The sequence below is a fragment of the Limulus polyphemus genome, unplaced genomic scaffold (assembly GCF_000517525.1).
Source record: "Limulus polyphemus unplaced genomic scaffold, Limulus_polyphemus-2.1.2 Scaffold3845, whole genome shotgun sequence".
Classification (NCBI taxonomy): Eukaryota; Metazoa; Arthropoda; class Merostomata; order Xiphosura; family Limulidae; genus Limulus; species Limulus polyphemus.
The window spans coordinates 75,124-101,668 of record NW_013669455.1 but is presented as its reverse complement, the minus strand read 5'-3'; the positions used below and the strand labels follow the sequence as shown (position 1 = coordinate 101,668).

Sequence of the window (26,545 nt, the reverse complement as noted above, 5' to 3'; positions counted from 1 at the left end):
TGTACATTTGCTGTTATGTCAAACTTATATTAAAGTTTTTCTTCATTACCCATTCAAGCTGTCTCCAACCATTATCAGTTCAGAGATCTTAACCTATCCTCATATAATAACCTTTCCATCCCAGGTATCACCCAAGTAACTCTTCTCTGAACCCTTTCCAACAATTCAATGTCCTTCATGAGGTAAGGAGCCCAAGACTGAACACAATGGTCCAAATGCAGTCTAACCAATGACCTGGACAATGACATTATAACCTTTTTAGACTTGTATTCACTATTTCTGTTGTTACGATCTAAAATTATGTTTTCCATGACACTAGCAACAACACACCAAGATCTTTTTCTTCCATAACACCGTTAATGTTATCCCCATCAAAATTATACTTACAATTCAAATTGTGATATCACACACGAATTATTTTGCATTTATTATAATTATAAGCCATCTGCCATTTATTCACCAAATTCAGCAACTAATTCAAATGCTTTTGTAAGGCTGTAGCATCCTTCAAACAGCCAGTAACATTCAGACTTTAATTTCATAAGCAAATTTAAATAATCTATTGACTATTCCTTCATCTGTCATTGATGAAAATCAAATAGACCAAAAATCTTAACACTCAGCTCTGAAATACCCTTTTCATGACCAATTCAATTTGACTAAACTCCATTTATAATAACCCTCTGTTTTCTTCTATCTACCTAGTTTTCTATCCAGCGAACCAACATATCCTCCCCCATACCTACAAAGATAACTTTTTAAAAACCTTTTATGTGGCACCTTGTTAAATGCTTTCTGAAAATAAAGATATACAATATCTTATACCTGTACCCTTATCTTCATAAGCAGTAACCTCTTCAAAGAATGTCAAAATATTAGTAAAACAAGATTTTTCCCAAGTGAAACCATACTGACTATCCAACAAAATTTAAAACTTAGTTAAATTACCTTGCAAAGCATCTTTTACCAGACTTTCCCACAACTGATAAGACTAATAGGTCTATAATTAATGGAACAATTTTTATCACCTTCCTTGAAAAGAAGATTAACATTAGGCAACTTCCAATCTCCTGGCACCTGCCCACTATTCAAGGACTTAAAAAAAATAATAGCAAGTAGCTCACATATCCAATCCTTAATCTCTTTCAAAACCCTTGGGTAAATAGTATCTGGTCTTGGTGCTTTATCATGTTTTAAACTTTCCAATTTTTTTCTTTACAAGCTTAGAATTAATGTGGTCATTTTGTTCAATCTTGTTTCCGTTTAGCAACTGTTCAAGTTGAGGAATATTGCTTGAATCTTCATTAGTATAAACTGAAGAAAAGTAGAATTTAATAACCCAGCCATCCCATAATAATCAGATGTTAGCCTTTTGGCTTCATCCTTCAAAGGCCGTACTCTCATCCTGACATTTTACTTACACTTAATGTATTTCAAGAAATCTTTAATATTTATTTCTTACATTTTGAGCCAACCTTTTTTGTTAGTTTTTTTATTCCCTAATTTCCCATTTGACCAGCTCTCTTTTAAAATTTTATTATTTATACTCTTTTGTGGGCCAACCTTCTTATTTTTTACTAGCAGCCACTTTTTTTGTGTGTATGAGGTCATTTTCTCATTCTAAAGGTCAGTTATTTTACTTCAAATCTTCTTATAAAAAAGAAGTTTCTTTTGAGTGTGACTTTATTCTTTTAGTGACCATGAATCACCAACATCAAACAGGGTCATTCTTATACACAGCCTTATTTGGACTTTTATTCCTTTAACTCTTATTTGTTCCCTATTTCAGCTGTTATCTTGATACAGTTTTGTAATAAACTGAAAAATTGCATGTTTTATTTTATAATCCTTCTCGTCTGTGGATTCCTGTCATGTCCCTACAATACTTTGAGTGGTGTTTCCAAGGGCGAGTAGTATTTGTGGTTCAACCTATTTACCTCTATTTGTGACCATCGAAAAATTGAATGACAGTCAATGCAATAAGATCTTCAACATGTTCATTTTCTATCTATTAAGGAGAATATCATTTGTGTGAGACTTCTTTTTGTTTATGAAGCTGGTTAGATATTTATTCAGTGGGGATTTTGGATAGGCCAAACTTTCACTATTCTTGTGGCTGTTGGAGTTGACATGTCTGTTAGTTTAAGGAGTCTGTTGTGTTTCTTTCAGCTGCTTTTAGAATCTTGAATCTTCATATATATATATAAATTTCATGGTAAGTTTCTTAAATTTGTGTTTAATCGTTTATCTTGATTGCTGTGTCTGTTTCTGTGTTTGTTATGGAGTTGTTTTGGCAATATGTTTACTTGAGGTTTTCACATTTCCTCCCTTTTCATTTCTAATTGATGTTACATGATAGGGTGGCTTTTACTTTAGAACATTTTTTAATGACATCTGAATCCATCTGTCTCTTGAGAATAACTTGCTCTTTATCTCTTTCTTTCTAGTTCTTTTCTTCTCCTCTGGTTTTTTTTCTTTGTTACCGTTTTGTATTACTATTAAGATCAGGAACTTTGAGTTATTTATTCTAGCAATTCTGTAGTATTCATGGATATTTGAATTCTTTATCAGGGATAAATAGATTCTAGTATCATGTCTAACTTAAAGATTATACATGCATAAACTGTTCTAAGTTCCTGGATGTCCATTCACACTAGTTTGCCTATCCCCTTGACACAAGTGTATAAAGAATTTAATAAAAGAAGTGGACTTTTTATATATTTAAATAATCATCTTTTGAATCACACAGAATAAGTTATTTCCAAGTAAACTTTAATTATGAACTTTTAACCAGTAAGTCTACTTATGTTCACAAAGCTTATCTTCAGGTAATATTTGTGATAATTTACATTTGATTTTGTTTAGTTAAGTTCCTGCAAGGATTCAACAGCACTAGAAGAGAGTAGTTTATATGCTACCACAATTGAGTTGTATAATTTTTTTGAAAAGAAAGCCTTATGAAAATAAACTTAACTAACACCACTAAGTGTGAAATACACTAAATTTAGATCTATAAAAAAGCAAGAAATCACCTGCTTTTGTTTTGTAAGAAATACAGAATTTATAAATACTCAACTGAGCATGAAACATTTATACGCCCATTTAAAGGTTTTTGTGTGTACCAGCCATGTTGAGCAATATAATGTTTGAGTAATGTACATGTATATAATATGGTTTTGATTTTCAATAGTCAAGATGAAGTCCTGATGTTGGCCTTCTTTATATAGAAACGTCCAAGTAATCCCTTTCTGTTAACATTGGTGGTTTGTATAGTTATTATGGTCATCAGGGTTTTGTTACTGTGATTTCTATTTGATCAAATTCATAGTGTAGAACTCTTAACAACTGAGTTTTATCCTTCAGGTGGTAATAGGATTTCAAGAGGAATTTTTTTGCATTCCTCCTTTTTTTGCTCATCTCACTTTTTCTTTCTTTATTTTGTTTTTCGTCTTTGCTGTGTGTGAGGGAGATGCTGTTTTGTTGGGTGTTGTTTATAGTTTTGAGTCTCATTTTTTAACCTAAATCATTTTTTATTTTTGTACAGTGATATCCCAATTCATGTCTGAATAGTTTATTATGTGACTGTTCCATTACATTCACTGTGTTGAGTATCAGATTTTAATTGATATTAACTTCTGAGCAAACCAACTTGCTTACATAAAATAATAAACTAAAAACCAACCTGGTAATGGGTATAACTACCGTATTATATTCTTACTTAATACGATCAGATTGCATTGTTACAACTTTGTTAATGATATTTTAGGCCATATACCAAATAATATCTGAAAAGCTTCAGTCAGCTTTGTAGATTTAGATTAGCTCCAAATCCATATACTATGCTAACAATGCAAGATAATCCTTATAATAGAAATAGGTATTTAAACATTCTAACCAATACTGGTCATCAGTTAATGAAAGTAACTTTAAACAAAGAGTATATTTCCTCATGAAACACATTAGGTTTGCTTCATATATTATTGTATATTGGATTTTTCCTGAAGAATTTCACAAACTCAGTCCTTCCTAACAACATCTTGTGACCAATGAAAGCCCATTAAAGGCTTTTCTATTGTAACTTTAGAATATCCAGACAGATAACTGATAAATGTCTTTGGCTGTGTCAAGAAAACCTTGCTAATTTCATAAACGAGTAACATTAGTATATCTATAAGTACAACTGATGTACAAAACTTTATTTTATATTTCTCACCAAGATTTGTTATGTATGAATATTCAAGTCCAAATAAATATGCAACTTTTGGGGTGAAAGTACCTCCCATAGGTTTCCTTGTATTTATTGGAAGACATGTTGACCAAATTGCACTAAATAATGTGTTGTCTAAAATAATTTAGTTAGTACATTATAAGATTTTACAGAATGTACATCAAAGTCTGATAAAACTGTAGTGTGTTTTTGTACAATATTTTCTTCATCAGCGTTAACTTTTTTACAGGATTTTTTTATTGGATATGTTATATTAAAGCGATTTCAGAGCCTCACCGCATCGTTACAGTCAGTGTCCATAGTTCCGGTTGTACTCTGTCTGATGACAGTTTTAGCATTTTATTTGGAATGTACAAATTAGAAAGCCCTGATTTGATGGTTCTTCAATTTAAAATTCAAGACCTTATCTGCAAGTAGAAATGTGCTTTATATAATTTATGATAATTATATGATTATAAAGTATTTTTGTGGTTTTAAATTTTTTTTAAGATTTGGTTTAGTTATTCTTGAAATTGAAATGTATGACAAAAATAACTAGCTACAATTTCAATGTGCGATGAAGTCCAGCAGGTGTTTGATGCAGCATATATCATGATAGCATTATAAAAATTAATTTTTTCAGCTTCTAATTGTGTTCATGTCATCCCTGAATCAATTTATCAAGTAACTTTGCAATTTTGAAGATTTGTGATTTTTCGGAAAAAAAAACAAAATTTAACATTTTATTTCATAATATTACCAAACTGTACACAGATTTTATGCTTAAAATGGACAAAATACATTTTTAGCTCAGACTCTGCCCTAGAATCTGCTTTAGGAGCTTGTAGTGATTCTCTTGATCACTTTGTCAAGTTTTTGTTTTGTTTTTGTCACCAAAATCTGTCAATCCTATGTTCAATGGATCTCAAAGTTTGGCCATTGGTTAGTGATATTAACATAGTAGTTTTAGGGATAGTGTTAAGCTTTGTGATTGCATAGTTGAATGTAATGTTTCAGTTAGGCCCACTTTTCATTTTCCAATATGGTTTTAAGATTATGAGGTCTAACTTTATGCCTTTGCTCTAAATTTGTTAAAATTCTAGACAAAAAAATTAGGTTTCAATTTTACAACTATTTTCTGTAGCAGTTTGAGTTTTGTAACCCTAATTACACCTCAGTATTTCAAGTTCATATGTTGTCATGATCTTGGTGTTCATATATTATCCCTATTGAAATTATTTTACATGGTAGCAGCTTAACAATTACACTAGAAACAATTTTTCAAAGAACAGATCATCTCTTTCCACCTTAAGAAATAAATTAAAACATTGGTTCTTAATAAGTAGAGAATTATAACTATACCAGTATTTTTAACACATCTTGTTTAAGTATACATGTAGGTAGAGCTGGGTGATTAGTGGAATTTGATTAATAGTCTGGCTTATTGATCATTTACATTTAACTTTTTATTTTCACATGAGACTCGGGTAGTTGGAATAATTAAAATAAGTAATAATTGGAAGCCCTAATTTTTATTAGTTGATTATTTGCATGATTTATGACACTAATCTTTTAAGCTGAACAACCTTGAATTAATCAAAAATTATAATGTGAAATCATAAGTGTAATATTTCAATTACTTGAATACTTGGTAATGTGATTGGTTCATTATTTTCATGACATATAATAATTTAACACTACTTTTGATCAATCAAATATTATATGATATGATAATCAATTATCTATAGGATTTATAGGGTAAAGGCCCGAGTTTTGGCTACTTTTGCTATATTCTGAAGACAAGTGGATGAGAGGACACAGATTTAAAATTCAGAAAAGGCAGGATAGACTCCAATTAAGACAGTATTATTTTTGTAGCAGGGAAATGTGCTTATGGAATGAGTTACCATCAGCAGTAGTGGAGTCTGGTACTATACAAAAAGTTAAAATGAAGAAATGATAATTTCATGAAAAACATAGGTTGAGTTTAAGTTTTTACTTCTTCTTAACAGTTGGTGTGCTAGTTTAGCAACGAAGGACCAAAATAGTCAGTTGTCCATAAGTTATAAGATTGTGAACAACTCAGAATAAAGAAATTAAATTTATTCTAATAAATGTGTGTATTTATAGGTATTGTTGTAACACGTTCTTTCATTAGATGGATTCTTTGTAATTATTTGGTGAAAATATAGCCAAGTCCAATCCATGTAACAATAACAAATTAATTTATTTCTTCTTTAATGTTTAATGCAAGCTACTGTCACATGTACAGAGTTCACAAATGACCTCTTTATTTTCATCAGAAATTTACTTGCTAATGGTACTATTACTTAGAAATAAACTTCTTCAGTTTCGTGGCTCATTGACTGAATAACTGAATATGCAAAATAACTAACACTCATATGAATACTTCACTAACTTCTTAGTTACTGGAAGACCTGATTGACACTCAGTGAACTGAAAACTGACTCAGTGCTTCATTGATTATCATACTTATAATACATCCTTGTTTCCAGATATTTTGCAGTTTGTTGATCGTGATCATTAACATTCATGAACATTCTTGGTATTCTATGAATATTCTTATGAACTTTATTTATCTAGTGCCATCATCATGTTAGTAGCTCCGTCAAGCAAAATTAAAATAATGAAAATATAGCTTAGAAGATCATATATGTACATGTTGATGTGTGACTTGTATAAAGCATTTCATCAAATGTAGTCCTAGAATTAACTACTCTGAGTCATGTTCTTCAAGTTATTTTATATAATTAAAGAAAATTGGTAAATGTTATGGCAGTTGAAAAAGATAACTGCCTAAATGTGTATAGGTCTGAAAAGACAAAAGAATACTTAAGATTAGAGAATTTTTTAGCATAATTACTTCATTAGTTCCACAAACCTAAAATTTAGAGCAGTAAAATTATTTCTGTGATTATTGTCATGGTTTATGAGTTAAACAATCACCAGAGTTGAATTCTTAATTAGTTACTTTTTTTTTTGTTACTAGATACTTATTAGTAGCAAGTTTAATAATGGTAATCTGCTGCCTTTTTCAGGGAAGTCTTAAGACAAATTGTATTTTTGTAATGGTTGTGGCTACAGTAACCTCACAGAACTCAATGATAAGCTCCAATGTATACATGCATCCTGGTTTCTATCATTCCAACCCTTGAAAACTTGGAAATGATAGAATTCTCAAGGAATGCATTCACCTAACAATCTCCATGATAAAAGAACTCGCAACCCTTTGTGTGAACACAGTTTACTTTAAACATAGAAGTTAAATACTATAAACAACAAGAAGACTTAGCCATAGGTTCACTCTTATTGCCACTACTCAATAACCTCTATCTGGAACACTTCAAAGATACCACCCTCAAAACAGCCTTTCTTAACACCATGGACTTGGCCCATTTGTAAAATGGCCGCATACCACAGACCAGATTCCAGGGTTCACACAACAACCAGCAATACAATTTACAATCGAGGAAGTCAAAGTCCCATTCATAGACTTTATGATTACTAAGATGCAACTCATATATCACATGAGTTCACAGCAAACTCACAGACAGTGATAAATACCTTGACTATAAATCAGACCATCCCAACAGTGTAATGATGATCATCATAGATTGCCTCATTTGTAATACAGAAGAAAAACATCAGTGAAACGCACCTCATCAATGGATATCCAGAACTTCACAGGACGTGTGTCTGAGTTTAATGTTATATATATATATATGCATATATTTTATTGTAAGTGTACATATTCATGTAAATAATAAAGATTGAAAGGCTCTTTTATAGTTGGGTTTAAGCTACAGAAGTACTATGTAACAAAGACAGTAATTGTTTTTTATTTGTAACTTTTTTTCAAGACCAGAAGTTTCACGTCAGGTTGCAGTCCAAGCTTTCTAAAGCTTTTATTAAACCATGGGAGGAGCTGTAAGTGCTGGTGAAGATAATGATGAACTGATTGACAACTTAGTAGGTGAACAGTATGTCAAGACACCCCTGATTGAGCACGTGTTTCGGGCTGTAGACCGGGGTGATTATTATGCTATAGGATGTAAAGAAAATGCTTATAAGGATTTAGCATGGAAACATGGGAACTTACATCTATCAGCACCCTGTATATACTCCAAGGTGATGGAATCCCTAAAACTTGAAAGTGGTCTATCATTTCTAAATCTGGGCAGTGGAACAGGATACCTGAGTACGATGGTTGGACTTATTCTTGGTAAGTACGTATTAAGTGCACATTTTAACAGCACCTGCTAGTAAATATATGACGTTTAAATCTACCGTAGGTGTTTTAATGCTGGTACAATCTGTAAAATGTCCAGCCAAAAATATTGCAGTTTAGCATGTGAAATATACACATAACTTGTGCTAACTGCCATTCACGTTAGTGACAGAAACATTTTGATTTTTGATGTAAAGAATTGAGAACTATTTCTTTACAGTTTACAAATGTTTTACCCTTATTTACCTTGTTATACATTACCTTTTCTGTGCATGTCAGTGCAATAAACATGATAATCATCAGGAAAACCACTACAATGATTTTTTTATGTAAGCAAATTAATACAAGTTGTTCTGAACCATAGTAATTTGTCCACATGAACAGAACACATGTAAATATTTATTTTGTCAACTGCATAATACATGTGCTTTTTACACCTAAGCGGAAAGATGCCCTGTGGTTTAATAGGTTAATTTGAACAACTTGAAGCTACATTTTAACTTCAAAAAGAGCACCTGTATACCATTGATCATACATTTCAGTTGTTAGTTTTTTTTTTTTTTTATTAATAACTTATCATTAAATGTATCATATACTGTTGGTGCTTGTTTGTATTATAGTTTAATACAGATAGAAGAGAAAGGACTAACAGAAAAATTAATGCAGGCTACTTACTGTATGTCACCAATTGCTAAAACAGCTATATAATAATGATCAAACATTACGGTATCATTAGTGAAGTGAACATGAATTTTATTTTTATCCTGAACATATTTTGTGGCTTTGTTTGTGATAAAAGATTTATTGATAATTTTCAAAATCTTTCGATGTTTTATTACTTAATACAGTACATGGCCAGTGCTGCAAGAACTGGGGGGAGTAGGTAGAGCCCCTTAAGTTCTGTAGATTTAGCAAGTGGAAACAACAGATATTACCTCAAGAAGAGGAATTCCTGTAGAGACCAAAAACAGCAATAAAATTTCCATTTGTCAAAATTTTCCCAAAAATGTAAATCGTATTGTATCATTAATTGCTCATGACATTACCCTTCATTTGAAAGTGATATTTACTGGCAGTTTTAGGTTCATTGAAGTATACATCTGAATTAAATAGCTACAGTAGAAAATGTAAACATTTAAACCTGAAATCATTTTGTTACCATTACCTTTACATGATTCTTTTTATTTTTCACATTTTAGGTATTTATCATGTATGAACTGGTTTTGGTGAAATTAAGTAAAAATACCATTTCACCTAAACTATTCTGTTGTGAAGCAGTTTTGAATTCTCGAAGCTCAATTCTATACATGGATCAGTGACTTTAATATTTTGTCACAACCCCAGATAAAATTGTTAAAAATGTAATATTATTGAATATTTGAGAACTTTATGCTTGTATGTTTATCAATGTTATTGTATTGTAGCTGTTTTGTTTGCTTTCACGTGCAAAGCTACACATTGGGCTATTTGTGCTCTGCTCACTGTGGATATCAAAACCTGATTTTTAATGTCATAAGCTCTCAGACATGCTACTGAAGAGTGTTTAGTAATTGAAGTAAAAATAAATCAAGTGAAAATTAAAACTTTTTTTTTTTATGTAAAATTTAAAAAGTGTGTATTTATTCAATTTATATACTTCAATATCAAGTTACTTTGGTTCAAGTGTTATAGGGAAAAATGTTTTTTTTTAGGTTACCTTTGGCGAAATAATAGGGTAATTAGTGTGTCAACAAAATTAAAGCAATTATTGAATCTTGAAAATTTCACACAAATATAAGATGATAAAAGCTAAAAGCAGATTACAAAAAAGTGCAAAGATGTCATCATTAATATTTTTAATCTATTTAAGCTGAAAAGAAAATGATTAAGTTCAAATTAATTGCTTGTAAACTTAATTTTTTTTATACTCATCTTCTTTTAGTGTGCTTCCAATGACAGTTTATCTCAAACACAAAACATTCGTTTTTACTAATATATGCAGTTGTATGTAGTTTGGTTATAAATGTCAACAACTTCACAGAATGGGGTCAGTCCTTTTGATTATTTATTTCATCATCACATATTTCTGGCATCCAGCTGTATATTTATATACTTAGCTCTAATTTCAAGGTGAATAGAGAATGTTGTGGTACTGTTGAAAATTCCATTATCTAATTAAAACATTTTTGAATGGTATCCAAATTTTTTATTGACATGCTGCTACTTTGCATGAGTAACCAAATAAGCTTTATTTTAATGTGAAAAGTTTGCTGAGGTTTATAATGTCTGAAAAGGAATCAATAGATGTTTACTTTAATTTCCAAAGTAATGAAAATGAAGTTTTTTTATTGTTTTTTTTCCTAGCCTAGAAAATATTTTTGAAACATTGAAACTCTGACTTTTGGTTAAAACTTGAATCTAAGACTCGTAGTTTTAACTGCTTATGAAGTACTTGGAGAATATATAAAATATATATCTATAAAGACTTCTTTTATTAACTCTAGTGCCAAAAAGTGGGAAATTAGAATAAAATGAGGTGAAATTTTTACAATTTCTATTTAGTGATATTAAAATTTTTAATGTATCCTATCTAGCATTTCCATTAAATTTTCAAATTTTTGAAACAGAAATTAATAAAACTTTTATGTATTTTGCCATTATTTTAACTTGTTTTCCTCTATCCAATCATTTTTTTCATAAGTATAATCACTACTGTATACTTAAACTATATATATATATATATATATCTTTATATGTAATTATAGAATTATTCTGAATTGGCAGACATAAGTATTTTGAAATGAAACTTTTTGTTAATAAAGATGAAAGATTCCATGGTAATGCATGTTTCTAATTGTTTGACCATCTTTTTTTGAGGCCCATATGGAACGAATCATGGAGTTGAACTTCATGAGGATGTGGTATCATATGCAAAAGATAAGCTTGAAGAGTTTAAACAGTCATCACCTGCATTGGATGAATTTGAGTTCTCTGAGCCCCAGTTTGTTGTAGGAAACTGCCTTCTACTTGACAACAGTGTTCGCCAGTATGACAGAGTCTATTGTGGTGCATCATGCCCCCAAGATCGCGAACTTTTTATGAAGAAATTATTGAAGGTTGGAGGAATTCTAGTTATGCCTCTAAATGATCAGGTACTAAAATTCTGTTAGGCAAGATATGCTTACACCAAGTTGGTATTCTTTTTGTAAATATGTAATGATTAAGTTTTATTAGAGTTACTAAACTTAATAGCTTTGTTGTAGGATATGAACATCAGTAGATGGCTGAATGCTCTGGATTCATGACCTAATTTCTCTAAACAGCATGATCTTGGAGGTTGTGTTCGTGTGGGAGGTACATTATGTAAAAGTGAGGGATATTTGCATGCTTTAATTTTAATTAAACATAGTTCAAAACTGACAGGCTTACCTCTGAAATAAGAAAAGCCAGAATACCCAGGATGAGATGGAGGAAGGAAATTCAGTTACAAGGACTACTGAGTTAACAAATTGTAGTTTTTTGTAGTAAGATGATAACAGCATACCTCAACAATTGAAAATGTGATCAAGCAGATCTGAAGGGAATTCAGAACCAGAGTAGGTTCAGTAGACTGGATTCAATGGGAAAATGAGTGAAGGAGACCAGACTCACATGAAACTAGACGGAGTGAGGACATTCAGAAAATGAATTCTTCTGAACTGGGTTCTTTACCCTTTAAATAATATATAAAAGAGGAGTCCAATTATACCTGTGGTATATCATATTCTTAGGTGTGGTCACAGGTATTGGCATAACAGATAGTCAGAGTCAGATCACAATGTACCTGTAGTGGAAGCTGGTAATATCTAACAAAGCCAGCAAAATCACGAAACATGTCCATGTCAATGGGCATCTAACTCAAAAACAGTGCAATGGTAACATGAAATCGGTTAAGAAAGATAAATATGAAGCTGTAAGGTGTTCCCCATCATATGGAGAATGGCCGTCTCATCTCCATTGTCTCGATTGCTACATAAGGATGTGCACACGAGGGTGGAAAGGGTAGCTGGCTATGCCTCAGCATCCTCTGTCCTCCTCCAGAGGGCACTGCACTCTTATGAAGCACCAGCATAGATGGTGAAATTCTGTCTAGGACATTCGTAGAAGTATATGTAACGTGCAAGAGTCAGGAATGTTTGCATCCATTTAAACATGGAGTCTCACCTCCTAGGTATTTCCGATTAGTTTGAAGAATTACAATTGGTGACAAATTTTATGAAGTTATTTGAAATTATCTAAATTCTGGCCTACAGAATATCCACTAAAAGGTACTCTGTGACCAGGAGGCCAAAAATGTCACCCAAGGCAAATTTGGGCGAGATGTAATTTGAAGCTCACTTTTAAGATATACGGGAACATCCCACTAAACAACATGGATCAGTTGCATACGTCATAAGCCATTTTGTTAATACATTTGAAGCAAAAACCAAACAGTGTGATACAATATAAGGTATAAACAACCTTACCCAAAACCTTCTGAAAAATTCAATGCATGCAAGATGATAACAAACAGCCCTGACAGAACATGAAAGGAGTCCTTCTGAATTAAAATCAGGTTCAGTCATGATAAGTAGCCTATCAGTGGTTACCTTCTCTTTCAGCCAAAGGCTTTATCAGGGTAGAAGTACAAGACTGAGAAATATCGAGGGCATATATAATAACATTTTCTGTCTGATGCTAATAATAAAAAATGTAAGGGGGAGAAATAAAAAAAATGTATTGTCAAGTCACATTTAGAACAATGGCCATGAATTCTGAGTTGTTGAAGATTTTAATCAAAGGCTTGACGACAATGAGAGCAATTCAACAAGGAAAGGCTTTTCGTATTTCAGAGATACGTCTGCCTGTTTTGAATTTTACATTTTTAAAATTATAATGTATTTCAAACAGTTAGTTAACTCTGAAACACATTTCCACCCACCTCCCTCCAACTGAGAGATATGCGGATTATAGCAAGAAAGTAGAGCTTATATACATCTTCCTGGCACTAACTAGCTCAATAAGTTACTGGAAGAGTGGAGAACTATGGGTAAGTTGAACATGCTCTGTTTTGTGTCAAGAACATTAAAATTTTTAGTCATATATTTGTTTGACAGCCTTCGAATGACTCAACAAGAAAAGTATCTGTTGAAATTAATTTTGATTCTAAAAAAAACACATAAAAATGCATTATTTGTACAAGCACCAGTTTAAACTACTCAAACAAATGAAATTATTTAGCTTGTGCATTTTAAATTTTCAACAGCACCAATCTTTTTTTTAGCATTTCTAATTGCCAGTATAGACAATTATGGTTTCTCTACATTCCATTTAAACCTTCTACTCACTTAAAACACGTATAGTGAACACATTCTGATTACTTAATTGCTCATGTTTAATGTGTGAATCAATGTGATAATAATATTGCTTACTTGTCTTTACAATGCTTCTCAGATATGTTTATTTTCTGTAAAAAGACACAAACTCGCTTTAGTGTTTCAAAATTAGAAGTTGCATATAATATGTTTGAGAGCTTTTAATACTTATTACTACTGCAACAACATTTTAAAAATTCTTTTAGAAAGGTTGCAGGTAAATTATAATGAACACTTGCTACTCGCCTTGCATCTACTTCAGACTACACATGTAAGATTATTCAATTTAACAATAACAACTTCCAGATATATAAACCATAATAGACCTTGACTTTAACAATAACAACTTCCAGATATATAAACCATTATAGACCTTGACTTTAACAAGATAGATAAACCATTATAGTTCAATCAATACAAAACTGAATAAAAACAGCTTATGTAAATACATAGGTAATAATTTACATGTAATTTAAGTCACTTACACATTAAGATAATATTTTGGTCAATTTAACAAGCAGGTTGTGAGCAACAAGGAAAACCTTGACTTTAACAATAACAACTTCCAGATATATAAACCATTATAGACCTTGACATATAAACCATTATAGAAATAACAACTTCCAGATATATAAACCATTATAGACCTTGACCTTAACAATAACGACTTCCAGATATATAAACCATTATAGACCTTGACTTTAACAATAACAACTTCCAGATATAGATATATAAACCATTATAAGGAAGCTGTTATTGTTAAAGTCAAGATACCTATATAGCTCAAGGTAAGCTTCAGAGTTTATAACACTAAAATTGCAGGTTCAATCTATTTGATGGACATATTTCTGGAATTATATTGTTTAACTTAGTGCTAAGACAAACAAATTGAAGTCAGGTATTGTTATTACACCCATTGCTTAGAAAGTTGAAGGATTGAGACCATGCTATTGCCACACCCAGAATCTTATGTTCATGCATGTTTCGTCTCAGTCATACGTGAACATAAGATTCTGGGTGTCATTGCCAACCCCAAACCCATTTTTCAGAGTTTAAAGACTGGGAGAAGGCATGCAAGAAACAACATATTCTGAGTCTTATTGCCACAATAATTTCCTTAAGAGTTTAAAGATTTGGATAAGACATACATGAACACAACATATCCTAAGTGTCATTCTCACACTAATTTCCTTAAGAGTTCAATGAATGGGAAAAGACACACGTGAATACAACATGCGGGCTGTTTTTGCTATGGCCATAATTTAGAAAGTTGAAAGACTTGGACAAGAAACTCGTGAATACAACACCCTAGGTGTGAAAAGTGTTATTACTTGCCCAACGTACATGGGTGCATGTTGGTTAACTTACGACTGTGTTTAGTGAGAAATGCCAATCCGTAGAGAAACGGATGCAATGTAAAATCATCTAATGAGTACTTGTAAACTTTGTATTAAAGTCCGTTAAGAGGTTACAGTATTTTTGTTTCCTTAACATGACACTATTGCTTATGGATATATTACAATTCAATCTAAGCAGCCTTAAACAGCAGGTTCTACATTTTGTTGCCTTCATAGGGTAATTTGGTGTTTGTAACAAGTCACATTTTGTTGCCTTCATAGGGTAATTTGGTGTTTGTAACAAGTCACATTTTGTTGCCTTCATAGGGTAATTTGGTGTTTGTAACAAGTCACATTTTGTTGCCTTCATAGGGTCATTTGTTTGTGACAAGTCACATTTTGTTGCCTTCATAGGGTCATTTGGTGTTTGAAACAAGTCACATTTTGTATGACTATCCCAGAGCCACTTGTAATTCCAAATTAAAAGTTTAAAGTACGTTTATCATCACCAGTGTTAATTGATAAAAAAATTTATGATTTTGTTTGATTTATGGGTCAGTTTTGAATATATGCCAAACTTCAGTTTAAACTATTTACATGCGTTATTGTTTTAGATGCCAAAAAATACTTATGAATTTTTCTTGGCCAAGATGAATAAAGACAATATGATCAATAACCTTTGTCAGAGAAAGCTCACAAAATTTTTTTAAAATGTTGAGGCTGTAGTTTATCAAAACTGTTGTGCTTTATAAATAGATAGAGCATTAGAAAAATGATGGTATGGTGTGCATCAAACAAATCCATGGGTATGATTCAGTAACTTAAATAAGGTAGAAAATTTGCTTATTTCCATAAAAAATTGTAAGTTCATTTAAACTATTAAAATAAAAAATAACTTATTTCCATCTAGGTTATCTTTGTTGAACTTCTTAACTCTTTATTAACTTTGTAATCTACCATGATTTATTATTTTCTAACTAATAAATGACCTGTGAAACATTTGCTGGAAATTATGCAAAAATTTGTACACACCTTGTTTTATTAACATGTTGTTGCCAGTTTTCAACTGTATCCAATTATCCAAACATGAAATCCACAAAAAATATCATCCCCATTTAAGGTCCAGCTGGAAAATTAGAAAGTCACTCAGGTTATTTTGAATGATATTTTCCATACTCGTACCAATTTTCATGTGGAATCTCAAAAATTTCCAAAACCTGAATTTGGGTTATTGTTTGGAATGTCTTCTTAAATGTTAATAAAGCTTTCAAGTAAATTGGTTCATTCAAACTTGAAGGCCCAAAAATCCCATAGCCAATTGTTTTAGGGCTGCCCTCACTGTTTTTTCTTTGTAATTTTTCTTTTCATCTATACTTTATGAGTGTCCCAAGCACATGCAGAATTTCAAGTTATGTTGTCAGAAATTTACTACGAATTCAAAAAATCAAATAAACATAGATACAGTTGAAAATGACATAAGTGCTCTTCATTTTTGTGATTATACATTAATTTGTAGTACTTTTCATTACTGAATTCCAATTACGTTTGTAGTTGTTACAGATTACAAGGACAGGTGTAAACAGTTGGGAAACCGAAAGCATCCTACCAGTGTCATTTGCTTCTCTTGTGATTCCATCTGCTGAAGATTCTTTGAATACAGTTAAATTGTGTAAGTAAATATACACGTGTAAGACAGAAAAAGAATATTTATTTTTGTTGGCTCATTTTAAGATATCAACGTATCCATTTTCTGGCCATTTTTGGGGCTTATCCAGTTTGAAGTATCAGAATCTGTGCCACTAATGTAAGTATGAAAATGTTAAATATTCCTTATTGATATTGAAAATAAAATGGTACTGTTTAAGTAAAATAGTGGCATAAATATGAATTCAGTGGTTTGGTTTAACATAATAACTAAAAAAACAAATACTTTAAGAAATCATAGTGTACACTTACTGAGTCTCATCAACCTGTAAAGGGTTATGTGTATAGAGCACGAGAAAATTGACTCAGTTACAAAAATTGTATAGCAGAGGATGGATGAAATAAATCCTGTACTTTCTCTTGGATCATTATTATTGGACCAGTGTTTGGACAATTTTAATTGTAGATTGTTTAAAGGTTTTGCTTTTTTCACTGCATAGCATATCCTGAAAGGAATATCTTCAATCATCATAAAGCGAACACCATTAATTTTGGTTACTTTACTGTGAGATAACAGGAATACTCTGTTACATAAGTCTCCTGTACACTTCACTTTTGGCCCTACAAAACAAAAAAGATTTAGAATTTAGTAAAAGTGTGTTTACAGTGGAAAATGCAGTGAAATAAAAATGCTACTCGGAACAATCAACACTCGTGCATCAGTTGTTTTATGGTCACCATAGATAAGCCAAAATGAAAATAAAACCTCTCCAAACCAGATGTCAGGTACTTTATACAGATGTTTAGTGAAAAGTAAAATATATGCTCCAGAAATGTTTTTGATTTACATCAAAAATAGTTGTTGCTCCTATTCAACAACTAGTTTATGTATCCTTTGATAGATTGTTTGGGCAGAGTATTCATGATGAAACTATGTTAAATGAATGACAACTGCCTGTTGTAGAAACAGAAGTGTAGAGGATGACATTTTGAACGTTTTCTGCCTTCAGGTGCAAGGTTCTTATTGTACTTGTTGATCTTCTTGATAGAGGCTGGTCCATAACAGCTCTTTAGATATTCTTTGATAGATTGTTTGGGCAGAGTATTCATGATGAAACTATGTTAAATGAATGACAACTGCCTGTTGTAGAAACAGAAGTGTAGAGGACGACATTTTGAAAGTTTTCTGCCTTTTGTCTTCAGGTGCAAGGTTCTTATTGTACTTGTTGATCTTCTTGATAGAGGCTGGTCCATAACAGCTCTTTAGATATTCTTTGATAGATTGGTTGGGCAAAGTATTCATGATAAAACTAAATTGAATGGATGGCAACTACCTGTTGTAGAAACACAACGACATTTAAAAAGTCTTCTGCCTTCAGTTTATGCTATAAGCCTGCTACATCATATGTAGCTTGATGTTTTTGAAGGTGTCAGTCTATTGATTTAAACTTTCTAAACGCATACCTGAATTACTTATTAAAATATTTGTAAACAAATGTATAAATTTGACTTATTAGTACTAATGATCTACTAGGAATCTTTGAGGAAAATAAACATTTTGGTTCCTAGTTATTAGAGAGGCTGTGCTCTAAAGCTTAAGATTTCTCATTTTCAGAAAACACATCATCAGCTGAAATATTTCAAAGATGTAGTAAACGAAGGGCTTTTGATGGTAATTATTGTACTGTGTTAAACCAAGTGTAAAGATTGTTAGTAAATAGGAACTCAAATCAATATTTGCACTTGTTCACAACCATAACTATATAATACATAAAAGTAAATAACATCAGTATTATGTTAATGTTGCAGTGCATCGAGGAACATGATATTTGAACGCTAACAAAAGAGTGACTTACACTACAGTAGAAACATCAAAAACTCATTACACAGAAGTTATGTTGGATAAGCTATATAACCATCTGTTTAATCGGTCGAGCACAGATCACACCAAACGTATGGCGAAGAAAATACTAAACTCGGATAGCTTCCTTTATGTTGTCAGTAAATTCTGTCTGACTGAGAAAATATGGCTTGAGTGATAAAAGAAAGGGTTATTAATATTTGTTCTGTTGAAGTATTCAGTAAAAATGCATAATATTTTTTGTTTGCTTGAAATCCAATCTCTACATCTAACATGTATTTGTATTGCAATTTTGTAAGTAAATCACTTTATATAGTGAGTGTAAACACATTGTCAATTTTTTTGATAACTTAATCAGTCAGTAATTATATTAAGTTTCTAATAAGTACCAACTCAAAGACAAATGGGTTAACAATGAAAATGTATGTAAATAATTTATTTTTATTTATAACAGTAGAATCTCAGCCTTTGATGCTTCAAAACCTTTGTCGCTCAACAATTCGAATAATTTTACGCAAAAATGTTGACACTGAAAACCCTAAGCTCAAAGAAAAAAAAAGAAGAAATCCAAAAAAGAAGAAGAGTAAGCGACGTGTACGGCGCATTGTCATACCAGTCTTCAATGAAAGTGATGACTATAGTGACCATGGCAGGTATACAGATAGAGAAGATAATGATTCATCAGAAAGATTAAACAGAACCCCTCATCAGGCTGCTAGTCATATATCAGCAGTGATCGAGCATGTAATGAATCGTGATACCGATCTCCTCGGGATCACTAACAACTATAGTAGAAATATGAGAGAAGATGAAAATGGAATTGATCATTCTGAAGATATTGGTCCTGAGCATAATCATGAATCATCACCTAGATTTGAAACAACTGAAATACAGGCGAATAATGGGAAGAAATTGAATCATCAGAATCAGTCGGATGTTTCTATTGATCCAAAAGGGAAAGACAGAAATGGCCAGAATGCATTACAGATAAGTGAAGAAGAAATGGATACATCGGACGATAGCACAGGTCTTCCTGATCCTGTTACATCTTTCAGCAAGAGTGATGATGATCAGTATCGAGAACCGGGTCAGAGTAATCAACTAGAGAGAAAGAGGAGCATGGATGACACGAGTGATGATCATCCTAGTGACTCTCCAACCTCTTCTCAGTCACGACGATCACAAACACAAAGAAATCGTCATAAGCGCCCCACAGCTGTAATATGGAAAAGAGTTGCCTTCAATGAATTGGTCAGTGATTCAGACAATGATGAAAGTACCAGAAAACTTGAAGATGAGGACATCAAAGAAGAAATTGTAGTTGAAGGCAGTTACACAACTTTCATGAAGGAAAAACTTAATAATCTCCCTTTACCCGGGTCTTTGAAGGTCTTCCTTAATTATAATCGAGAATTTTGAATCATAAAACTGGTTTTGTTTGGATGGTTATTTTGAGAATCATGTAATACATGCAAATAGGAAAGAGTCTTTCATATATATGGTTTATCTTTAACAAATATTTGTATTCTTTAAGATATTTTGAAACTATTTCATGGACAGTCTAAAAGGAAAAAAGCGTTTTAATATGTAACTTGGGTTTTAATGTTTGTCGCTAAGCTCCTAGTTTTATTGTTCAGTAAGAAATAACTGGGTAATCAGTGTTAATGTAACAAACAAAATCATTTCAAAATTCAATTAATTAAAAGCAATAATTTTATTAAGAAATTAAAAAGGTTAAATTCAGTTTTTGGTATACTGTGAACAAGATGCAGTAGGATAATGTTTACACACCAAATAATTGCTATTATATATTCATTATTGGTTAAAAAATACTGTAGGAGTTTGATTAGGCATGTGGTAAAATGTAATAAGAGGTATATGTACAGTGTATACAGTACCACTTTTTCTCTAAAAGTGTAGAGTAGCAGATATGTGTTTTTGTACATTAGAATTTATGTACTTTTACAAAATAATTAATTTCAATTTTGTACATGGAAACTTTCTTTAACTGCCCTTCAAGCTAGAAGTTTTCATTTAGAAAATATTCTGCCTAGTAATAAGTTTTTACTCAAATATATTGGATTGATTACATTTATTTTCTCAAAGCTAGGAAGTGACATTCTTGAAATGTTGGTATCAGATGTGTTAAATACATAAAGCTACAAAAAAAAAAGAAACACTTTAGTGAAACTGTTATAATTAATTTTCCAAATTCTGTGAACTAGGAGCTTAAGTTTTCTACAAAACAAGATTGTCAAGGGAAAATTTCATTTTCGGTTTACTGAGAGTTTAACATTTGGTTTAAATTTTTTATCCCCTGTTTAAGTTTTATGTAAACCAAGGTAATCAAAAGCAAGTGTTTGTGTTCAGTGTAGTAACTTTTTCAAGTATAATTCGTTCTTTTTTTGTTGTTGTTGTTGATCCTCTGTATGAATCTTGTGTACATAAGCTGATAGTGGTATTTTTTATATGTGTTGTCAATTACTGTATTAGCATGCCTATAGATATACAATAATATATGTACAATAATAATACATTGTAGTGTTTAGTTTTGCACAAGAACTGTAATCCTCCCTTGTTTCTACAATATTGCTTTCTTGAATTATGGATTGTTTTGAAAATTGAGACTTTAAAAGTCTGTACAACTTAGAAAGTGTGTATGTGTAAAATAAAGTTTATTAACTAAATTCAGTGATCTTCCAAGTGGTTTTAACTTTTTGGAAGAATGAATTTATCATCACCAGATATTTGTACATGCACTTACATCATTCAGGTTTTTTTTTGGTGTTATCCATCCTTAACATGACCATACATAACGAAAGCACAAAGGTAGTTTTCGTATTTGTAAGCTTTCATCCTTATCTACCATGCAATGGCAGCTTTAAACTTGGAACAAAAATGCATAATGTATATATACAAAGTTTTAGATGACCACTGCTACAATAGGACCCTTGCAGCAGTGAGGATACACCAATTTATTTTAACTAACATCAACTTGATATCTTTTTCTAGCCAGATTGTGCATGGCCTAATGTGTCAGATTGTGGGTTGAAACGAGACCCTTCAAGAATGTGCCCTGCACTTTGACACCAAGAGATATAACATTACTGTTAAACTATACGTATTAGTAATAACATATTCTATTCCTTTATGCGTGGACTGAACCTGTTGAAAAGGATTAACCTTACTGGTTACTCTCTGTGTATATGAACTAAAGCTAGCTTTCTTACAATATTGGATTAACTTTTTTCACAAACTTTTAAGTGAAATATAATGGTTACGGTTTAAACACCGAACTCTGTAAACTACTAAAAACCAGTAAGCTTAAACTTTTTTTTACAAAAATAATAAAAATACAATTTAACTTTAAATATAATGTATTCGTGTCTTTCGGTATTTCTTATACGGATATATTGGATCCCTTGTAGCTCGGTTAAAGTGTGAGGGCTTGTAACGCTAAAAATCTGCTTTTGATGCCGGCGGTGGGTAGATCACAAGTATCCCATTGTGGAACTTTGTGCTTAACAGAAAATCAGATATGTAGAGTCTGCTGAAATTTCGGTGCGAAAACCTTTCGCTTGTAAAAATAACTTTGTGGATATCATGTGCCATTTTACTCTTCTTTCAAAAGCATGACTACCCTTGTTGAGTAATGCCACTTCGAATTTCTTTTTATACAAAACGTGTGTGGTGGCTGCTCCTAATTTCAAATATACATTTCATTTGCATGAACAGATACGGATTGATAGTGAAACATATCTGAACCCCTTAACAAAGACGTTTGGACATTTCCATGATGTTAAGGGCAAAAGGCCAAATTTGGGTTATTTCGGAATGTGAACTCGATTTAAAACCCACATAGTTTGCTAGAGAGCTGGGCAGGATAAGTCATTGTTGACAACCCTGCTGAAGTTGATACCTATTTGACAGTACGGGCTCGGAGCAGGCGCTGGGTTATATGATCATGCGTACTGGTTCTATTTAATTAAATAATAATTGTTTTCAGACATTAATGTATATCTGAAATGTATTATATTTAAACAGTCCGAGGAATCGAGCTTAAATTACGTTTGTTTGTAGTTAAGTGCAAAGCTACACAATGAGCTATCTATGCTCTGCCCACCACAGGTATTGAAACCCGGTTTTTTAGTGTTATAAGCCTCAGGCTTACCGATGTGTCACTGAAGGGCCTTTAACTTATTTCCTCCGGGTAGTTAAAACTGCTAGTTCCTGCGGCCTTTTCTCGAATTGTCTGACAGTTCTACAACAATTGACATTCAATAACGTTCACCATCCACAAGAAAAATTATTTTATTGAAATTCTAGTTTAAAAATCGGCTATCATCACAGAGTAGATTTTATTGCAGTATTTCTTTGTAGTCGCAATTATCAATGAAAGTGCCTTGCTTTTCTGTTGCAACACTCATGCGATTTTCACTAAAGAAAAACAAATAATATTTTAAAGTTTATTTTTTGATTGTTTTATATTTGAAACTTACTCCTTTTGTTTGTAATTTTTATTGGTTAAATCTGAAACATGATTTTTATGGAAATTTCAATTGTTTTATTTATTGCTCAGCTATAAAAATACTGCCTAGTTATAAAAATATTACCCAGTTATGATCGATGCTGTAGTTTCCGAGATCCGAGTTTTGGACGTATACATAGCAAGCTTCATTATAATAAGATTCGCTGTACAACAGGAATATCAGCAGGATATATCATGAAATAATACTGAATTTAGCTAAAACTTGGTGAGTTTGAGCAAAGTAAGTACACGATGCGTATCGCACAAAGAAAACAATCTTTATTAATCGGCCCGCAGTGGCACAGCGGTATATCTGCGGAGTTACAACGCTAGAATCCGGGTTTAGATACCCGTGGTGGGCAGAGCACAGATAGCCCATTGTGTAGCTTTGTGCTCACTTACAAACTTTATTAATCAAAGACATGAGCACTGTATATCTACTTGCTTGTGGATGGTCGCCTTTCACTGGATTTGCGAGATGATTAGAATGGTGTCTTGGTTCGAGATATATTCCCGTTAACCAAGGCCGGAATGCCAGGTGGTTAGGGTGCTAGACTCGCAATCTGTGGGTCGCGGGTTTGAATCCCCGTCACACCAAACATGCTTGCCCTTTTAGCCGTGGGGGCGTTATAATGTGACGGTCAATCCCACTATTCATTGGTAAAAGAGTAGCCCAAGAGTTGGCGGTGGGTGGTGATGACTAGCTGCCTTCCCTCTAGTCTTACACTTCTAAATAGGGACGGCTAGCGCAGATAGCCCTCGTGTAGCTTTGCGCGAAATCCAAACAAACCGTTAACCAATTCATTCAAGATCAACTATCTGAATGTTTAAATCTAACATTTCTTACTTAATAGGAAGCGTCGAATTTACCTACAGCAACTAGCGTTACTACATATATATGGCTCTTCTCATTTAAACATGCGGAAGGCCATAACCTCGAGATACCATCTGGTCTACCATTGAGATACACTGGCTGTCAACTTTCTTTCATAACCTGCAGCATAACAGCCATTTATTATATGAGCATAACAGGTGTTATCTCCATAGGATAACAAAGGCAACTAGAATGAAACCATATTCACTATTTTCTTGACCACGTGGTATGCAAAGATTTCCAATTATAAGTTGGTTCTATTTAACATAACTTATCTGCGGACGTCTGTATGGGCGTCCGCGCGCGGGGGGCACTTCCCCTCTTCCGAAAAATGAGAAACATAATTCTTTCTTTATTCATCCAGCATGTGTATATGAATTTTTTATTCAGTTAACAATTTCACATTACTCCCCCTCCTGGAAAAAATTCTGCGGGCACCCATGGACGTCTGATACACTAAATCTTCAAATATAGTAAAACATTGACTTTTTCTCTCTCCCTGTCTCGTTAGTTTGAGTTCAAAAATTGAAGTATGTAGTTCTTATTACTATCCTGTGGTTTTGGTATCTTACTAAGTGGGGTTGTTCTATTCCTGTCAATCAATGTTTTATTTCAAGAAGTAATAGAAGAACAATAACAATAGTTATATTCCCATTTCGCAACAATTGTACCTCGACTTTAGTCTTTGGAGAAAGATTTGTGCTATAAGTATAATTAACACTAGCATCATTATCATTATCGTGTTTTAAAATTATCCGAAGCTCCGAGGCCGAATAATAAAATTAATTTAAAATCAAATTTTCATATTCGTTCAATAAGAGATGCCTCGGAACTTATTACTTTTCTGACAAAGGTAAAAAAAAAAAAAAAACTTTTAAAAACATTTCAATGTCATAAATGATTTAAAACCACTAGTTAGATATTGTTTGGTCGGTGTCACATTTCTATGTTATCATAATCTTTTTTGCCCTACCTTATTTGTCTTGCCTTCTTAGAAAAAAAAGACTGACCAAAAAATATAACTAGAACTGCGCCAAAAGGTTCATTATGGAGTATATTACGTTCAGAAGTTGGTAGTTTTATTTATATTCTCCATACTTTCGCTTTCTGTTGACTCTGTTTTTTTTGTCTTGATCGCCAGACATTGGGTGAACATCAAAAATTCATCCTTTGTCAATTTCTGTGAATATGCAGTAGGGATAAACAAAGAAAAGCACAACGAATACTTCAACTTTAAAATGTTTGAATTGATGAAGTGTGCTTATTATTATTATTACGTGCGCCTTTATTAAAGTAGGAAGACAAGCTTAAAGTTTTTGTGGTTTGGCACGTGCCCCTTCTGCCCAAACTCCCTTCACATTTGATTCTTCAATATTTGCAATGGGGCATTGCCATCTCCAAGATCTGTGAATATTTTATTTGCCAATTTTTGGTCGAATAAAACGTCGTAAAAGGACTGACCTATCTTCGTTTCACCTGGGAGAAGCGAAACAGCAAATAAATTCGACAATTCGTGACGAAATCCAGAAATCTACTACATTAAAAGTTATCGGCGCATGCATTAGTGCTAATTATAATTGAGTATGTCTTGAAAATGTTGTTGATCGCTAAGAACGTAAATCAACAAAATAAAAAATACGCCAAGGGCATATAAACACAAACATACAGTTTTGTCGTTTATTGATAACCGTACCGTGAATATAAAGCTTTTAATCAAACATACACCGTTTTAAATTCGTCAACCAGAAACGTATACACAATTTGGATTATGCTGGGGTTAATATGGAATTGGAAACAAGATAACTTAGCATAAGATTTCTATGTTTATTAATTTACATCAAACTTTAAAAGTTTTATGTCTTAAATATTCATTTTCCCTAAAATGTATGAAAGACGTTTTTTAAATGTGTGCAGATGAAAATGCCGAACATTTTTTTCTCTCTCTCTTTCATTTCCGAAGTGCATCGACTTTGAGCATTCAAACAGATCTGGTGTTATTGTTTTTCCATTTTTGCTTAGCGAAATAACTGCAACTGGACGCCTTTGTTCCAGAAAGCGTTATTCACTGGCGTTATTTGTTGCTTCTTCGTTTTTATTTTTCTGTTCTTCAGCAATAGCTTCCCATTTTTCCAAATTAGCACTGTAAAATGAAAACTTATTTTAGTCATTTACGAATATTTTAAATGAATACATTTATATTTACACACAGTAACTTAGTACAAAAATGCTTTAGAAGACAATATCAACGTTATTAATGTAAAATACTAGTCTTTATACGTATTCTCGTAGGTTTTTGTACATACATCTACGTTTTAACAATTATTTAAAAATAAATAAAATATCGCAAGACTATAAAAAAAAAGTTACATGCATATGCCTGTGAGGCATGAAAGTGTACAATACATGTCTTAAAGATATTTAAACAGAACTATGTTGGTGTACTTTGGTGACAGATTTTCTTGTAGGCAGATTT

At 32.2% G+C, this 26,545-nt stretch overlaps 2 protein-coding genes across 4 annotated transcripts in view; one reads left to right on the top strand and one right to left on the bottom strand.

The window, feature by feature from the left end:
- Positions 1 to 21,361, top strand: part of LOC106470147 (protein-L-isoaspartate O-methyltransferase domain-containing protein 1-like) — a 26,551-nt gene extending 5,190 nt beyond the window's left edge. For all 3 annotated transcript variants that reach the window (XM_013930677.2, XM_013930678.2, XM_022398728.1), the window contains 4 exons: positions 8,089 to 8,450; positions 11,313 to 11,587; positions 16,717 to 16,834; positions 19,125 to 21,361. In XM_013930677.2, coding sequence (XP_013786131.1) covers positions 8,144 to 8,450; positions 11,313 to 11,587; positions 16,717 to 16,834; positions 19,125 to 20,089 — 1,665 coding nt within the window. In that variant the 5' untranslated portion in view covers positions 8,089 to 8,143 and the 3' untranslated portion in view covers positions 20,090 to 21,361. The remainder of the gene's footprint in view (positions 1 to 8,088; positions 8,451 to 11,312; positions 11,588 to 16,716; positions 16,835 to 19,124) is intronic.
- A 4,504-nt stretch (positions 21,362 to 25,865) lies between these two features.
- The window catches only part of LOC106470146 (probable 3',5'-cyclic phosphodiesterase pde-5), a 53,598-nt gene continuing 52,918 nt past the window's right edge, over positions 25,866 to 26,545 (bottom strand). Inside the window, exon 20 of the mRNA XM_013930676.2 lies at positions 25,866 to 26,212. Within this exon, the coding sequence (XP_013786130.1) occupies positions 26,131 to 26,212 (82 nt within the window). The 3' untranslated portion in view covers positions 25,866 to 26,130. The remainder of the gene's footprint in view (positions 26,213 to 26,545) is intronic.